This window comes from Crassostrea angulata, chromosome 6 (genome assembly GCF_025612915.1).
Source record: "Crassostrea angulata isolate pt1a10 chromosome 6, ASM2561291v2, whole genome shotgun sequence".
NCBI classification, from domain to species: Eukaryota; Metazoa; Mollusca; class Bivalvia; order Ostreida; family Ostreidae; genus Magallana; species Magallana angulata.
The window spans coordinates 24,602,234-24,621,234 of NC_069116.1; the positions used below are offsets into that span (position 1 = coordinate 24,602,234).

A 19,001-nucleotide genomic window follows, 5' to 3' on the forward strand; every position below is an offset into this window, starting at 1 on the left:
TTCCTGGCTGATTAATTTCTGAGAAGAAGATTTTTAAAGATTTACTATATATATTCCTATGTAAAATTTTAACACCCTCCCCCCCAATGTGGCCTCACCCTACCCCCAGGGATCATGATTTTCACAACTATGAATCTACACTACCTGAGGATGCCTCCACACAAGTTTCAGCTTTCCTGGCTGATTAGTTTCTGAGAAGAAGATTTTTAAAGGTTTACTCTATATATTCCTTTGTAAAACTTCGACCCCCCATTGTGGCCCCACCCTACCCCCAGGGGTCATGATTTTCACAACTTTGAATCTACACTACCTGAGGATGCCTTCACACAAATTTCAGCTTTGCTAGCTGATTAGTTTCTGAGAAGAAGATTTTTAAAGATTTACTCTATATATTCCTATGGTAAACGTCGACCCCCCATTGTGGCCCCACCCTACCCCCGGGGGTCATGATTTTCACAACTTTGAATCTACACTACCTGAGGATGCTTCCACACAAGTTTCAGCTTTCCTGGCTGTTTAGTTTCTGAGAAGAAGATTTTTAAAGATTTACTCTATATATTCCTATGTAAAACTTCGACCCCCCATTGTGGCCCCACCCTACCCCCGGGGGTCATGAATTTCACAACTTTGAATCTACACTACCTGAGGATGCTTCCACACAAGTTTCAGCTTTCCTGGCTTTCTGGTTCTTGAGAAGAAGATTTTTGAAAATTTCTCGAAATTTTTCATTAATTTCTAATTATCTCCCCTTGAAAACGGGTGTGGCCCTTAATTTTCACAACTTTGAATCCCCTTTGCCTAAGGATGATTTGTGCCAAGTTTGGTTGAAATTGGCCAAGTAGTTCTTGAGAAGATGTTGAAAATGTGAAAAGTTTACGGACAGACGGACGGACAGACGGACGGACATACGGACGACAGACAAAATGTGATCAGAATAGCTCACTTGAGCTTTCAGCTCAGGTGAGCTAAAAAGCTCTTAGCATTTCATATGCAATTCGCGGGTGAAATATTTGCTGACCAATCCTCCCCAATAAACTGATAATTGGTTCAACTGCTACAAAGGTCCTTTATCGTCCTTCTCATCTACCACAAAGGACCTATATCCTCCTCTCAAACAACCATATAGGACCTTCATCCTTCCTCTCCTCAACTGCAACTAACGACCATGGTCCTCCTCTAAAACTACTATATACATGTAGGACCTTAATCCTTCTTCTCCTCAACTGCAACTAACGACCATGGTCCTCTTCTTTGGCTACTTCAAAGGAAATTGGTTTTTATCAATTGCAACACAGGATGCGAGTCCTCTTCAACTGCAACAAAGTACTCGGGTCCTCCTCTTCAACTGTTACATAAGACTCGAGTCCTCTTTAACTGCAACTTCGACTTCACCGCAAAAAAGAACCTGGGTCATCCTCCTCAACTACTACAAATGACATCGATCTTACTCAACTGCAACATATTAGTCGTGTCCTCCTCAACTGTAACTTAGTACTCTTCAACTGCAACATAGGAACCGGGTCTTCCTCTTTAACATAGGACATTGGTCCTCCCCTACAACTGCTACAAAGAACTTGAGTCCTCCTCCTCAACTGCTATTAATTTAATGTTTCATTCACAAGGTTGGATAGTGTACATTATTTGCAATGGGTTTTCAATACTGGCTAAAATTTTTATCAACAAGAACATGGTGTTTATTAAGCATAAATAATAAACAGCTACTGGTATTTAAAAAAAATGTGAAAACTGACTTTATTTCCTTCCATTCAAGTCAAACATTAAAAAAGAGATTCATATAAAATACAAGTGTATTGATTGACAGTCTGATGATCTGATCCTTATTTAGAAATTCTTTTAAGATCCAGTACTTGTCAGGAAACCATATTCCATCATATGAAATCTGAATATTGTGACATCCAAGTCATGTGACCATACACATACACCAATCATTGAACATATTACATACAGATATGTGAATTTAGTAAATTATATTCATTGCACACACTAACAAGTCCTTTCACAATTGCACATACAAGTTTTTCATAACATCTCTTGTTGACTTTAGTTTTCTTTCTTCTCTTTGGCAATATCTTCATCCTTCTTTTCTTTGCGCACCTTTAGAGGATTTTGTTTGCATTTTTGATAGATGTTATTGAGATCCAAATCGGCAACCAATCCTTCCTAGCAAATAAAACAATGAAAAATGCATAGAATAACCTGTTTTTTCAATCTTTCAAAAGAATAACAACCCAAAACATTTGAACAAGTCATACACCCCTGAATCTGATAATGAAATAAAAGTACTACTGGTCTGGCGACTGTAATTCTGTACAACATTAAAATAACTTGATCTTTTCATGAATTCTAATGTTGAAATCACCCTTTAATATTCAAATTTAATAAAATGGTAATTGATAATGTTAAGCCCAAAAATTAATATAAAACTGCAAGTAATTTAAATCAAATATGTGGTTAGAAAGTTTTGTGTTAATTCTTTTAAAAATTGATCTATTTATACATCTTCTTAGGTATATATAATTCATATCTAAGTGCATAATTTTTACATTGGATTTGAATATTTTTCTACGGGTAATTAAAAGTTGGGAAGATATTTTCCATGGAGGTACCAGATATATTGGAATTTAATCATTATCATAAAACTACACACCTTTGTAAACCTGTAGCGTACGACTGTGCCCTTTGGTGAAATAAATGGTTTTCTGTTCGTCTCTTTCCCATTTTCAAACACAATCACAGATGGCAGTTGTTTTGACCAAGAACTACTGTCTACATTAAACCTTAAAGAAAAAAAATTAATTTTTAGCTCTTTTAATGACAAAAAATTTAACTCGAGTCCAAACCTATACAAAGATCTTTATGCTGTCGCAGCTGATACAAGCATTCATCATAAAATTATCATTAATTGATCATTGATATATAATACTGTAGCAAAGACCTCAAAATCTATTAAAGATAGATATTATATATTCTCATATAAACACAACATTAAAACCTGTCATGTTTGCTGAGGAATGCTCAAGTTTTTAATTTGCTAGTACTTACTTCTGTCCTACATCTGGATACCTTGACACATCAATTTTTCCAAATTTCAGGTTGTCAAGTTTGTATCTAAAAAATTGAATGATTACAGTAATATGAGTGATGTTGTAAAATTCATCAACCACATCATTTAATATCATTGCTTAAAACAGCAATAAAGATATAGAACCATTTTAACAGGAGCTTGGACTTTGGGTAGTTGTGTCAAACAGCAATGTGACGTAGGCCTGTCTATTCCATTGCTGACCACTCAGCCAGGGCTCTTTGAAATCAACAGGATTTGTCTGACTTGTTTGAGCTAAGACTACACAATCGGTGCATATTTCGCTTGAAACCGCGTCATTTTTAACTTATTTTGACGCAAGAAATAGATAGCTACGTCCAACCGAAAGTCCAAGGTCTTGTTAAAATGGTTCTAACAGATGTTATAAACAAGATATCTGTGAGCCAATGCTCCCTAGTAATACCCCCGTTCTGATGTGAAAACTGTAGATGTGGAAAACATTACAGTGTTTTTAATTCACAATGTTCACGGTCAGACAATTTTCTGTGAACATTAAGCCACCATGAATATTCACTACATGTTTTTGCCATCTCCATGTATGCAGCCATTACAGATGCTATTGATAGATGTGTGCCTGAGCAGGGCCTAAATTACCACTTCCTTATTGTAATGATGGTATCTTTTTAAACGCAAGCATAAATATTATATATGATTAATACAACTAATGTTAATTAAACACTTATTATAACAGAAAATGTCACATTTATCTTTTTTACACCCCTCAGCTCGGTGACCTTATCAAAGCCATTGTTGTGAAGACGTGCGCAAGTTGTCACTTACTTATCTTGGAAATCTCCAGTACAAAGATTCCCAAACACTCAGGTTGTTTGCTATCGGCTTTCATATTGTGCAGTTCACTTTTAAGATTAATTGATTATAAAGTCGTACAGGTTTTGAACAGATTACACCCTCATCCCTAATTTTCAGGTTCAAAATGTCGGATGTGCATTATACAATAGTGCGCATTATGACTATTATCTTCGACAAAATACTTAAATAATTTTATAAATAGTGTTTAACAGATTTAGGACAGTAACTTAACTGATACCAAAGAAAACTTATGTAAATGCATGGTAACATGTTCATTGGCATCATATATTTTAAAAATCTTCATTTAAATTAAAACCGATTGTCTGTGAAATTAAAAACAACGTGAAAGGTACTAACACAGGAAATTGTGAAATTTTAGACGTGGAATTAAAGACGTTTACAGTATACAAAATGAGTCGACATTTAACAGGAAGCTGACATCCGATTGGTACAAAAATAGTTCCCACCATATGGCATGCCTAAACAAAGAGTGTGTTAAAATTTCAAGCATCTGCAACGAATAGTTGCCAGGAAAAAACGACAGAAATTTTGGTTAAGGAAAGAAGGACAGACACACAAGGATAAAACAGTATACCCTTTTTCTCCTCCAGAACAGGGGTATAAATATCATATAGTAAAACATGGTTATAGCAACTACACTTACAATGATTTGACTCTTACAGTGAGGTGATTTTCATTCCCCGTGAATTTATTACATGTTGTAAACCTGACAGATATAATCAGTCACACTTACAACGAAGCAAAATCACCTGTCCCTGGCACTTTGTTATAAGCATGTTTTACTGTACTTAGTTAAAGAAAGCTATTCATTAATGTTCATGTTAAAATATTTTTAGAGTGGTTTCAAATACTGGGTGCTAATGCTAATATATATAAGTAAGAATGAATGCATTGATTTGTTTCTGAAATTTGCAATGGATCAATAAATACACATACTGAGATGAAATTTCTGAGAAAATTGGAGCAAAAGTAACACTCTGAGGTGACCATGCAGCATAAAATGTGACAATCCAGGTTATTCTTTTGTCTCTTTCCAGTTCATCCTGAATGAAAGAGAAGAAAATAATGCTACAGCAACAAGCTTTTCAAAGGACATTTTCATACAATGATCAATTGATCATCAATACACAGAGTAAGTTCTATAACTCATTTTTTTAAAATCATATACAAGTACAATAACTGAATCATATTCAATTTGATTTAAAATTTTATATACCCAATTTAATGTTTCTTTCTATTTGTAGAATACTGACATTACATGCTATATTTATTTCATTAACTAATTTTGTACCAGGAGAAGCATACAAATCATATTTATAGACTAAATATCATGAATATAGTATATCATGTACATATATGTAACAAAATCACGCGGGGGTGTTAAGGAAGCATATGGAATCTGAGTTACATGTAATTCCGTGAAATCACAAATCTTAGTTATTATGTACATATTCAAATATATAAGCAACGAAACGTAGACCAAAAAACAAAGAAAAAATACTGAAGACAATTTTTGCCAGAAATTAGTTTGTATTACGTAGATTTACACATTGATGACGTCATGACTAAAAGTTGAATGTCGTGTGAATTTGATCGGAAAGCATTGTAAACATATTCAAAATATAACTAATCTAAGAACTCTAATAAAGTATTGTGGTGTGATTTATTGAGAATTGAACATAGGAATACTGGGGGAGATGTTAGTTTTATCAATCATTCGCTAAAAGGTATGTAAATTTGCTTTTATTTCTCGGCCAGGCTTTCCTCTGTCGTTGTTTACGATATAAAAATCCGACTAGAACAACACTACCCCGCGTATATTGAACTTGAAATTTTATACGTATCGTTAGTTTGATCAATGCTTAAATTGAAAAGTGCTGCTAGAATCCCATGCTGTGTGCTGTTTTAATGCAATTTGCCGTTTTCCGTGCAAACTTTATAAACGTTGGGAAGGTTTTATGAGAACCGGATGAATAACTTTTTAATAAGGAAAAACATAGGATTCTTGCAGCGGTTTTGATTAAACTGAGATGTTTTGCCTTCACTTGGTATGTTTATTTTATTTTGGAAACCGCGGGGTAGTGTTGTTCTATCTCATTTTATGTTAAGGAATATACGTAAGCTATTTATAGTTGTCACGTGATAATGCACGAATGTGGCAGTGATGTACTACCCGATATTATTGCACTGACATCTATTTTAAAGGATAATACTAAGTTTTTGATCTTATTCAAAATAATTATTTAATTTCACGATTTTGAATACAACAGTCAAAATAAGACGGCATATTGCCCATATGCTTCACACCCCCGCGCAAAAATGAAATTCATACCTGTAAATTAGGTCCCCTGAAATATGTGATATATTCAGGTCCTTGATACACTGGTCTCGGAAGAACAATAGTGTGTACTACAAAACAAAAAAGTAAATAATAATGGCGATACAACATTTTCAAAAAATAATTGCAAGGCTGAGTATAAATGTCTGATAGTCCAGCTCATTTTCAACTTCTATAGACTCTTATTCAATGGGAGTATTTTTCTCACCATTATGAAATAGTGTATATGCAATGTAAATGTGACAACTTTTCAATTGACAAGTTAAAATTTTAGCTATGTTTAACCTTGATTTGTTGCTCAAAATGTGAAGGTACAGTGTACTTTTATTTTCCTTTCTTGGACACAGTTTAACATTTGTTGACATGCAATTATTAAAAATAATAGTTTTAAGTATACTTACACAAAACTGCAAGAAAATAAACTAATCCATAGATGGGGCTTGCTTTAAACAACATAACCCCATTCAAAAACTTAGCAAACATACAGGCAGTGTTGGCATAATCCAAGAACGCAGCTGCAAAATGAAAACTGTAGTAAAATATCAATTCTAAAAAAAAGATTTGTGATTTTAATAAATGATTAAAAATGAACATTAAGTTAATTTTAATGCCTGAAATTTATTCTTATATGATCAATAAATAATAAATACTTACACTGTCTGCGACCTTTTATCACTATAATGCACCCAAGAAATGTGATCCATTCCCATTCTTTCTGAAATGCCATTTCAAAAGGACTATTAATGCACTTAATTTTATATAGTCTTTTAATCATGTAGCTTATAACATAAATTCAAAAAAGGCATGTTTAATTCTTTATTAAACCTCTGTAATCATTGATATCAATTATTGTTGTAGTTTAGAAACTTTTTTCAGATTTGAGCTTTTTAGAGGTCAATCCAATATGTTTATTCATAAATTTTATACATGTATCAAATACTTTGGATAAGACAAATGTTATAATTCAGTAATTGCAAATCATTTTTGCCACCATTGACTCTGATTAGGGTACACAATAAACGTCTATTGTTGTACAATGTTATTAAATTTCAATTCTTGTTGACATATTGGATAAAACAGACGCCAAGTAGAGCGTCTTAATCAAGCCTCGAGGCATCAGCTGTTAGAAAGTTATTTTCTTACCAATTCGAGAAAGCAATCATCAAAGAGGTATTCACAAATCGGACGATTGACCTTCAGAATATAGTATGTTAAAGAAAGAAGTACATTGGTCACCAAATGTAAGCTTAAAACATCTTTGATTTCGGCAATTAACTTAGACATTTCGTTGACTCGTCTGTCCTCAAGTTTAATTTATCCGGAAGTTGATAGTAAGTTGTTCTAGTTCGTATTCGTTTATTGGCGAGGTATCACTTGACTATTATAGATACCAATAGAAGTAATACAAAAATATGTTTTGATATAGCCTAAAACCCAACTAAAAATAAGAGCGCCAAGTTTCGGGAGCAAGAGTCTTCGCAAATCAAGACTACATTATATCCGAATCAAAAATCTTCCGACTACTTTTGAAATGAAAATGAAAGTAGCAAGGGGTATGGAACATGTTTTGATGTAACATTATGGATTCTCTGTATTTGTGAGCTAATGGAAAACTTATACAGTATTTTGGGCTGCGAGGAATCGGCAACATGTGAAGAAATAAAAAAATGTTATCAGAAGCTTGCATTAAAGACTCACCCAGACAAAGTTGCTTCTCAAAGTAGGGAAAAGTTGTCGGATGCTAATGACGAATTTGCTAAGATTAGTTTTGCTTGGAAAATTTTAGGCGATGAAGACTTAAGAAACCAGTACGACATAAAGTGGAAACAAAGATGCATATCACAAGACTGGCCAATTCAAGATGACATTGAAATCGAAGAGTTCGAGATATGTGATACACCCGACTGTGATGATCATGTTTACACTTACCCATGTAGATGTGGCGGATTGTATGCACTCTCGGAGACTGATGTTCAAATTAAATTCGACATCGTGTGTTGTGACACATGTTCTCTAAGTGTTCGGATTTTGTATAATACCAATTAATGTAAATGTGAATAGAATATAAATAAAAAGATTAACCAAAGAAAGTATTGATGATTATATTTCCTTGTACATTTGCCCCCCCCCCCCTCCCCAGCGATGTACTCTCTCTCTCTCTCTCTCTCTCTCTCTCTCTCTCTCTCTCTCTCTCTCTCTCTCTCTCTCTCCAAATCATATTGTATTTACAGAATACATTTATGATATCAGTAAATGAGGAAATTCTGCTAAATTTGATTGTATACAAGAGAAAAATCTTTGGGATCGTTTGTTTTTACAATTATCAGGACAGGCACGTATGCACGTACAATAAAGCATCGGGGCGGGAAAGGAGTGGCAGCCCACATCCCCACTTTTTGTCGAATCAAATATTGTTGAATTAATGATAATAATTAATAATTTAATTCTGATTGTAACGCCTCATTTGATTGGCTAAACAAATTCATATATATCGTATAACATAACTTGCCTACGTCACAATAAGACGTGCGAGCGAAACGTATTAATTCGCTTGACGTTACGTTTACATTTTGTACAAATTAACATATTTTAACTAACTAAGGGGCCTTATTATCTAATTTAAATAGTAGAAAAATAAATGATAAGGAATAAATTTAATTTCTACCTACGTTATATGAGTATAACATAACTTGGAACAGTTTACGCTTTTTTATAAACCGCTTCGCGGTTTATAAAGTGTAAACTGCCCCAAGTTATGTTATATCGTATAACATAGGTAGAAATTTAATTCATTCCTTAAATAATTTAATTCTGGTTGTAACGCGCATTCTGATTGGCTAAAAATTATTTTATATCGTATAAAGAATGTTGCCTACGTCATAGTAAGACTTACGTCAAAAACGTATTAATACGCCTGACCTTACGTTTGAATTTTGTACAATTTAACGTCATTTTAAAGGTCAAATGACCGTTTTTATTAAGGGATGAATTCAATATTTATTTGTTTTATACGATATAAAATGGTTTGGGACAGTTTACGCTTTATAAACTCTCTTTACGCTTTTTTATAAACCACTTTGCAGTTTATAAAGCGTAAACTGTCCCAAACCATTTTATATCGTATAAAACAGATAAATATTGAATTCATTCCTTAAATTATAGTAATAAATAATCTTAAATATACATATAAAAGAATCAATTAGTAAGAAGTTGTGTCCCCTCTTTTTTGAGTCAATGTAAAAAATTGAAGTAAAAATAAGAAAACGAACAAAGACATTGAATTCATAGGCGCATTACCCCACCCGCACGGAACGGAATAGGGTTTTTATAAATTAAGATGGTTGCCCTTTTTTTGGCAAAGATTACACCCCCTCTCCAACCTTTAAATACGATGCTACGTGCCTGTAGAAGATGAGATAAATGATTATCATAAAAGCTATTCAGTTTTAGTTGCAAAACCTGTTTGTATAAAACACTTTTTTGTGCTAAGGGTAATGGCGTTCTATGCTAAAAGTTTTGCGATGTGACTGTTGGCACTGATGATACTCTTTATACAATTTTTGATTTATTTCAATTTTAATTATACATGACATTTTAAGTTGATGATAACAATTAGCAGATCGGAATGCTGTAAACGATTATGACGTCACAATGGCTTGCGTCACGTCCATTGTTGGATATAGATCATTGCCAACATAGCGGCTTTGACAACCGTTCTCAGTATTCAGAGAAGTTCAAGGCGAAGAAACCCAAAAGACTTATAGAAGATGGCATCAACTTCGAATAAGAGGGTAATAATTCAAGTATAATACTTATTTTTTATTTTACTGATTGAAACAGTACTACATACATGCATTATGATTTATCAAACACATTTTTAAATTTTAGTCCATATACTATGCATTATTGTTAGTATGACATATACCCTCTTTGCTCTTGCATAACGTCCGCCAGACTTTCCACATGTCATATAAAAAAAAATAATGGGATATAGAAGTATTTTTAACTAAAGAGATCATTTTGATTTGTAAGGTACATTGATTTTGTACATTTATTTGCTCTCTGTCTTTATATATCCGTGGAATTGCTATAGATCGCCTATGAACAACATCCTTCATTTAGATTTAAATAAGCGATTAAAAACAGAAGGATATACATTTAAAGAATTATACATTTGTCTTTTTAATTTGGTAGTCATTTTTGTCGAGTTTCAGGTTGATAGCTTTCTTACAATTCAGTAGGTCTTCACATAAAGCGACTTTTTTCTTATTACTGCATAAGTCTTATCTAAATATTGTATCAACTTTCAGAGCATTGACGATTTAGAGTTAGAGGAGTGCTGCAGGGCCGTGAAGAGAATGGCGATTCGCTGGCCTCCTGCAACACTTGAGTCAGTGGATGGAGACAAGGTAACATTTTTTTTTAAAATCGCAACGCTTTGTAAATGTTGGTTTGAGTTTTATATGATCTATAGAACAGCCCTGTCTTTTTTCACGAATATTTTAGAAACATGTTACATGTATAAATACGTAACTTCCGCTAATTTTCCGCTAATCAGTTAATAGATGAATAATTCTTCTATATATTGTTTTTAATATAGATCACGACAACTGCTGCTAAAAGCAAGAAAAAACCTTGGCGACTTCAGGTACATATTTTCAGGTGCCAAATTATGTTGCATTATTATATCTTTGTTGTAAATGGCCTATTTTTGGAATATTGTCTTGTCCGAAATGCATATAAATTCATATACTCGGTAGTCTTGAATCGTTGGAATATTTCAAAAATTTAAATAACCTATTCAAATCTCGGGTTATCTGGTTTGGATTTGTATTTGCTAATGCATGTATTTGCTTACAGGCGTAAAATCTTTTACTGTCAATTGGCATGGAATCCCGAATTAATAGTTAGGTTCTTTGTAGATGCAGCCAAAAGATAGAGTCCCACAGAAGAAGACAACTCAGCAGAGTTGCTCCCCTTTAAAGGTTGGTTTTGTTTTTTTTTAATTTAATTTTACAAAGCTGTAAGAACTTCATTTGGTTGAATTAAAATCTAATTTTATTAAAATCATTTTCCAGGCTTTGGAAGAGCAGATTTCGGTTATGCTGAAAGCAATAAGAAACTCCGTAAGTAATGGAATATGTTATTCTAGTATTCTTTGTGATAAAATAAAATAAATCGGAAAGGGCACTTGTGAATTTAATTTTACTTTTCAATTCCGTATGGTTATACAAATGTTTGGTGGGGTGGAACTTCATTTAACTTCAACCTTTAATATGTAAATCTAAGAAAAATGTCTGCTATGAATTTTTTTTTTTTTTTGGGGGGGGGGTTGCCCTCTCCTCTGCTCCTTTTTCCCGATGCAACGTTCCTGAAAGTTCCAATAATTTGTTGATAGTGTCCTAACATCGAAGAAACCAAGACAAAGGCGGTAGAAGTAGACCTTACACCTAACCCCACAAAGAGAGGAAAACCCCGCATGAAAGGAGCAAGGAAAAAGCCATATCAAAAATCTGGCGGAGAGGACAACAAACGCAAAAATCCCGAAAAAGACGTACATGTAAGTGGGCCTGGTTTCCAATGTTATTACCAGTAAACTGAATACTATGATTTACATCGCCATTGCTTGAAGTTAAAATTCCATGTCGTTTTCAATCTTTCAGTTAAACTTTATGCATAACTATTTTGACAGATCCCCGTAGCCCCTTTACCTGTTTTGGTGGCACCTCCCAGCTACAACTTGTTACGGAGTGAGAGTACATGTACCACCACCAAAACCAAAAAGGTATGCCGTCATTCACTGCGTCTAATAGTTCATTAGAGTTTATTCTTGTTGAATGTAGCTTTTGATTCATATACATGTGTATTGTGTTATTGCCTTTTATTTCTTTCGCCAGATAAAGTGTACAAAGACTATTTCCTCTGTGACAGCAGACGTGGCGTGTTCAAGCAGCAAGAACACCGATAAAGCTGGAAATGTACGCAACTACTTCTAGATCTCTTTTATTGTGTACAAAAGATCATATTGATGAAATCACTTTCAAATACCACATGTAATAATCACACCTAATGTTTTTTTTTTCCATCTATTTTTCTCATTTTCAGGCCACTCACAAACGTAAACATCACAGACAATCCGCAAAAAGCTCTATCAAGAAGAGAAGAATGATCCCAGAAGACTCATCTGTGGAAGAGCTCATCAGCAAGTTTGCCGAATTGGCACTGTGAATGGACAATTTACTTCCAACTTGCTCTGTTTAATTATTATTGATTTCAATATTATCTGTTTGCCTTAATCACCGATTTAAATATATTAATTAATTTTTTTAAAAATCAAATTAGATATGGATCGTTTTATAAATTATTTACAAACTTAACAATTGTCAGCTTGTATTTTCAAACAAGACGCCCATGGGCCACATCGCTCACTTGAACAATAGTTCTTGTATCATTCCGTTTTGAAAATTTTAATTAGATATGAAACTTGTTAAAATATTGTAGAACTCCTAGATTTGACAATACATTAAATAAAGGAATCCTACTTTTTTGACATCATAAGCTACGGTTCGTTATTTTGTTTTTGGTTCGATTCAATTAAACATATATCAGCGTTAATATTTCTCATTGTAAATAGAAAAACTTATCTTTAACTTGTACATATAGATTCTTTTACTTAAGAATAACAAAAAAAAAAATGTTATGTATTCTTTTCAAATTAATTATTTAGAGGATGAAAAACTTGCAGGAAACATGGAAAAACTTGTTGGCAAAACTGTACACAAAGAATACTTGATGACATTATTGGTTTACATGCTAATACAGTAACTAAAAACGATTTCGAAAATAATTTGAAAAAGTATTTCAAATATAAATTTATCAGAGACATTAAGAAAAAAGAAATGGAAAATTGCCATTCTATAGGTAATTATTAATTACACAAAATCTAAAAACAAGCTTGAAATTAAAACATGCTTAAATTTTTCCATTTCCAAGAAGCTTCTTTTTTTTTTTACTCAATTAGGAATAAGTGCCCAAAAAATTACAGACAGAGGTTGTCAGATATCGTAACCTTATTATTCCAAGGGATAAAAGATATTGTATCAATTTTTATACTGTAGATGAAAATTAACATCATTTACAACTACGAAGTGAATATTGTTCAGTTTTCACTTTTTAAAAACGCATGCATTTCTTATAAAATTCTTAAACAACAAGAATGAACAAAAGAAAATGTATGTACTGACTATATCTGTAACTATTGTCTGTATCATCAGGTCTCATTGACCCTCTGATATAATTTTTATTATATATAATTTTACTGTAATATATCATTTCTAAAACTTATTAAAAAACAGTTCTTTTTGTTGAAATGCTTTTTACTACATTTCTCGACTAAGTCCCTGTTTAACTTGTGTCAAGCGTTAACAATATTCAATAAATTATACACGTTAAGAAGTTAGGTACATATTAACACCATTCGATGCCACGAGGAACTTTGGGTGATTTACTAACAAATAACTTTTACGTAATCACATGAAATTCAATTAAGAAAGCTTTTTGATGCCCCCTTTACTCAATTACTGTTCGGATAACGGATTAGTGCTGCTTTTGTTTAGTCCACGCTATACCCTCCCCCCTTTCGGGTATGAGGTCCCCGACAGGGAAATTAGTGTGTCTTCTTTTTAACTTTAATATTGTATACCTATCGGTATACCTTGCCTTGACCATGAGGAATTTTTGTATCAAAGCCCAGCGCGTCACTTTTTCTGGACGCTTCCTCAATAACAGACGTATTCTTAATATCTCAACTTTTGGTCATATTTTACAGGTCATCGTTAATTATAAATTTCACCCCCCAATTCCAATATGACGAGTTGGTGAATGTCTCCTCAAAAATCCCAATGAAGAGCAGACCAATAAACTACATGTACAGTACCAATAACAACGTTATTTTTACAAGATAAACGATAGGATAGGATTCACGCACGATATGATAGGATTAACGCACGATAGGATAGGATTAACGCACGGTAGAACAGCATACACGCACGATAGGAAAGGATAATTAAACGATGTTCATGATAAACGTATAATCGCTTTTCACGATCTTCACAAATAAACCATCTTCTTCGCTAGCCAAGGGTTTTCGGTCCACTTTGCTACCCGTAAACCCTTGGCGGATTTCATTACGAAATCTCAGTGATGTGGTGGCGCTATCTAGCGAGCAACTTGAGTTGCACCCCTTGCATGTTTACATTTTAATCAAATTAAACAACGGGTTATATACACACTATAGCATTAATACAACTTAAAACATGTTGACTACCGAACGTCGGAACATTATTAACGATGCCATTAAATACGAACCTGTGGAAAGCACGAAATGTTTCTTCATAGTGTTTTGTAAGGACCGGAGGACCGGGAGTGAGAAAGTCGCCGATTTATACGAAAGCTTTCATGCCATAAAACCAGGTATCGTTGTCGTGAATATTGCGGACCAAAGAAATTAAATAAAACAAAGCTCATTGAACCTTTAAAAGCAACTAGAGGTACTGTGAGCAAGCTCACAATTGATACCCCCCGCTAAGAAAAATTTAATATTTAAACATTTTGAATCATTGGTATACTGAGCCGGATTTTTTCCGAATTTTTTTTTCCACACATTTTTTTTTCCAAAAAAAAATTCATCGGGGCAGGCCATTTTCAGAGAGACGGGGATGAGAGTCTAAAAATAGTTTTATGTGGCCTGATACAGGCAAGCTTTGTGTCATATTTAAGCTTCTAATATTTCCATTAATACAAGACATGACACAGACAGAATTTAGCATTTTTAAAACAATGACCTTGAACTTCCTCAATTGACCTTGGGTCAAGGTCATGACACACCCTTAGGTCATAAGCAATCTTTGTGTGAAGTAAAAACTTCCAATGTTTCCCCATTAGAAAGATATGGACCGAACACAAATTTTGCACTTTTTCTGCCAGTGACCTTGACCTTTCCCAAATGACCTTGGGTCAAGGTCAGGACACACCCTTAGGTCATAAGCAATCTTTCTGTGAAGTAAGAACATTTACTGCTTCTCTTTAAGGAAGATATAGACCGGACACGAATTTTGCATTTTTTCTGCCAGTGACCTTGACCTTGCCCGAATGACCTTGGGTCAAGGTCATGACACACCCTTCGGTCATAAGCAATCTTTGTGTGAGGTAAGAACTTCCAATGTTTCTCCATAAGAAAGATATGAACCGGACACGAATTTTGCATTTTTTCTGCCAGTTTTCGTAATGAAATCCGCCATTGTTTATGGGGAGCAAAGTGGACCGAGAACCCTTGGCTAGCGAAGATGCAAATAAACTGATACTGGCAGAATTTGAGAAAAAAACACGTACAAATAAAGATTTACGTGGAATTTCTTTTAAGTAACAATTGCCGAGTTGTTAACCACCGCTGCATCATTTATAGAATGCATAAATATGACCAGTAATTTTTTTTAACTAAAATAATTAGCTTAAATGATCAATTTTTGTGTATCGTTAACACTGTTTTCATTACCGAACACCCTAGCCGATCGCCGCGAATATTTCAGCCCGAGATCAAATCACACGGAAAATAGCGGGTTCAATTATAAAAATCAAACTCTTGTTTAAAGTAAATATGAAATCTATCATAAATACCTTTTTTTCTGTAGAAGAAAATGATGCATTAAAAATGAATTATAGTACATACAAGTTCAGTAAATATTTACGCAGATACACATTCTGCATACGAAAATATAAATTATATAAATACTTTTGTTTCTGTAAAATATGATGCAATAAAAACGAATTATATTGCATAAAAATTAAATGTTTACGCAAATAAACACTCCGCGTACGATTTAATATATTCGATATACAGGTAATATGTTATCTTGTTCCTAACACCCCTACGAATGTGTTCGGACTGTTTTCTTTATCGTTGCTAATTATGTAATAAATCCAGAGGTGCTCGAATGAAAGTTCACGATACCTCACCGAGATTTGTTCAGTTCCTGTGAAATTTCGAGCGGTGTATCAGTGTTCGGATAATGTTCTCAAATACGTAAGTACTGGTCGTTTTTCATATCATATCCTTCTTTGATTTATGTTAAAACATGAAAATCTTTTAAGATGTATGTCTTAGTTCACCACCTAGCGATCATTTATATTAAACGATGATATTCAGAACAGAGTTATCGTTCAACCACGTGTAGAGTGGTCGAAAATATAAACATTGGGCTGCTTAATAAAATCATAGCCATGTTTGATGCTTGTGGTCTGCAATACGATATTTTTAGAAAAATAATGGGTGTCTGTTTTGCATAAAAACCTATGTATATCGAGCCATTTTCAAGGAGTATTCTGCATAAAATAGTATAGTCTGTTTCACTATTGATGCTATTACTAGGTCAGGCGCGGATCGAAAATTTATCCTATAGGGGATCTCTGTTAAAGCATGTTAATTGTTGCTACAGCAGACAAAAACTATTTTTTTGTATTGTCACATTTATTTCTAGAACACATTTTATCCACCAATTGATGAAGATAAAGTTTAAAATCCATAAACCTCTAGATTTTATATTTGATTACAAATACCTAGATTCTATGAAATAGACTATAAACACGAGGCACGATTTTTACTGCGAAACTGAGAGGGTCAAATAAAACCACGTGGTCTAAAATTTAAATGACCATAACATTCGCAGGGGTGCCTAAGAACTTCGATAGATTAATTACATTAATTTTTCAATTCCAATGCTTATAGATACGATTTACATGTAATATTGGTTAATTTTTTATTTTAGTTTTGATCTAAATACTGAAGAAATTAGTATCATATTAGAATGCTGAATAGGATTTTACAAATCTTGTTAGATAAATTTTCGTATAGGCCGCATGCGCACTGAACGACTTGCAAATTTGGAATAAATTTACTTGCTTATGAAAAGGCACGAAACGATTAACACGATAGGGTAAACGGAAAAACTGTAAAAATTGAACTATAAACCTGATAGGATTAATGCATGATAAGATAGGATTAACGCACGATAGAACCGTATACACGCTCGATAGGATATGATTAACGCACGATAGAACAGTATACACGAACGATACAATAGGATTGATACACGATACGATAGGATAGAATTGTAAAAAATAACGTTGCGGGTACTGTACTACTTAAGAGATAGCCAACAAAAAGACCAATCTTCTGACTCACAGCAATCCAGCTCAAGTCAACCTTCCATCCAGTGAAAGCCAAATACCAAGCGAAGAGCATAATATACTAGCAAGTGAAAACAACACATACGAGGAACAAAATACAGTAAACTCTGCAACCTCAAATAAAAACAACATACCCGATGAACAAAATACTGAAAACTCTGCAACTTTAAATGAAAACAACCAATTCGAGGAACAAAATACAGAAATCGCTGCAGCCTCAAGTGAAAAAAACACGTCACACGAGCAGGATACAGAAAAACCTGCAGCTTCAAGTAAAAACAACACATCCCACGTACAAAATATAGAAAACTCTACCAAAAATCACATAGAAAACAGTGAAAGAATTATTGTGAATATGGCCATTGGAATAAATTTTTAGAAGTTTAGTGGTAGTGAAAATGTCCACTTCTGATTGTCCAACTTAGACAGTTGGCAGAAATTCACAACGTGACAGATGCTGCACTTTTAACAATTGGATGCAGTTTAGAAGGCCAAGCTGAAACCTGGCTACAGACATTGTCACCAAAACAGAGAAACAACTTAACGGAGTTTAAAGAGTGCCTGAAAAACAGATTCGCCCCTCAGGAAACAAACTTTACCCTCTTGTCCATAAGACAAGAAGCAGGGGAAACCACTGATGTTTACTTGTATAGGGCAGAAAAACCGCCCTTGGCAATGATTTTCCAAAAATATGCAAAGTCCCATTCGCCACCCAATGACTGGAAAACCAGGAGAATGCAAAAGTGATATCAAAAGAGCCTAAAAAATTTCAGGAACTATGCCATGCAGTGTCCCTAGCTAAAGCATTACTAAAATGCAACACCAGAGAAGATATGAACAATTTAACTCTGGTAGCATTAGCTGCTCAGCTGAAGGACCCCTTGAAAGCTGAAATGAGTGCTTTAACACAGAGTAATTTGCGAATCAAAGAACGGTCAGCCAGAACCATGGAACACAACCCCACCACCCGGATACAGTATGCCAAACAAACTTTGCCCTTCCACCTTCCTCTTACTAACAGTAGCCCCCAGTGTAACCCCAGGTCCAGCCCTCAGCACAGCAGTGGCCCTTAGCAACCAACAATGGACAAATCCCCCGAGTGAGACAGTACCATTGAGCAAACCGAGTCTGCGAGGGATGTGGTAAGCTCTACTTGCCCTGCTTTTAATGTTAATGCTTTTATAAAAGATGTTTCAGATGGCGTCATTTTGCTTCAGTGTGCATGTGGTGGTTGGATAACATTGAAACTGCGGTGAACCTCCTACCAGCCTACAAGGACACATTCCACAAATGCCTAACACACAATTCCACAACCACTCCTTAATGTCACACCACAATTCATAATGCTAGGTAAAACGCCTATCCTTTCCAAGAATTGTTACCAAACTTACAGCACCCTCACTACAAACTCAGTGTATGCATAGCACGCTTAGATCGACTAACACTTGCCGTCAGATCATCAGT

The 19,001-nt window shown here is 34.2% G+C and overlaps 2 protein-coding genes and 1 pseudogene across 2 annotated transcripts; 2 read left to right on the plus strand and 1 right to left on the minus strand.

The window, feature by feature from the left end:
• Positions 1 to 1,727: 1,727 nt before the first annotated feature.
• LOC128190328 (thioredoxin-related transmembrane protein 2 homolog) lies at positions 1,728 to 7,627 on the minus strand. The gene is made up of 8 exons (XM_052862350.1): positions 7,437 to 7,627; positions 6,948 to 7,008; positions 6,695 to 6,808; positions 6,288 to 6,364; positions 4,892 to 4,998; positions 3,064 to 3,129; positions 2,669 to 2,798; positions 1,728 to 2,181 (listed from the first exon to the last, which is right to left on the minus strand). The coding sequence occupies exons 1-8, from the start codon at positions 7,575 to 7,577 to the stop codon at positions 2,062 to 2,064; spliced, it is 816 nt and encodes a 271-aa protein (XP_052718310.1). The 5' UTR covers positions 7,578 to 7,627; the 3' UTR covers positions 1,728 to 2,061.
• Positions 7,628 to 10,060: 2,433 nt separating this feature from the next.
• LOC128190329 (uncharacterized) lies at positions 10,061 to 12,665 on the plus strand. Its single transcript, XM_052862351.1, has 9 exons — positions 10,061 to 10,084; positions 10,604 to 10,702; positions 10,894 to 10,941; positions 11,216 to 11,278; positions 11,372 to 11,419; positions 11,692 to 11,847; positions 11,986 to 12,078; positions 12,191 to 12,271; positions 12,399 to 12,665. Exons 1-9 carry the CDS (start codon positions 10,061 to 10,063, stop codon positions 12,519 to 12,521), a joined length of 735 nt encoding a protein of 244 aa, XP_052718311.1. The 3' UTR covers positions 12,522 to 12,665.
• Positions 12,666 to 13,043: 378 nt separating this feature from the next.
• Positions 13,044 to 18,705, plus strand: LOC128187423 (uncharacterized; annotated as a pseudogene).
• The last annotated feature ends 296 nt before the right edge of the window (positions 18,706 to 19,001 follow it).

What these genes read in the sequence shown, in the direction of transcription:
- LOC128190328 (XM_052862350.1), bottom strand. Translation starts at nt 7,577, where the DNA reads ATGTCTAAGTTAATTGCCGAAATCAAAGATGTTTTAAGCTTACATTTG. An exon ending in TATCCAGATGTAGGACAGAA is followed by an intron (nt 2,799 to 3,063) that starts GTAAGTACTAGC and finishes TTTTTCTTTAAG; the next exon opens with GTTTAATGTAGACAGTAGTT. An exon ending in TACGCTACAGGTTTACAAAG is followed by an intron (nt 2,182 to 2,668) that starts GTGTGTAGTTTT and finishes TTTATTTGCTAG; the next exon opens with GAAGGATTGGTTGCCGATTT.
- LOC128190329 (XM_052862351.1), top strand. Translation starts at nt 10,061, where the DNA reads ATGGCATCAACTTCGAATAAGAGG. An exon ending in CATCAACTTCGAATAAGAGG is followed by an intron (nt 10,085 to 10,603) that starts GTAATAATTCAA and finishes ATCAACTTTCAG; the next exon opens with AGCATTGACGATTTAGAGTT. An exon ending in TGAAAGCAATAAGAAACTCC is followed by an intron (nt 11,420 to 11,691) that starts GTAAGTAATGGA and finishes ATTTGTTGATAG; the next exon opens with TGTCCTAACATCGAAGAAAC.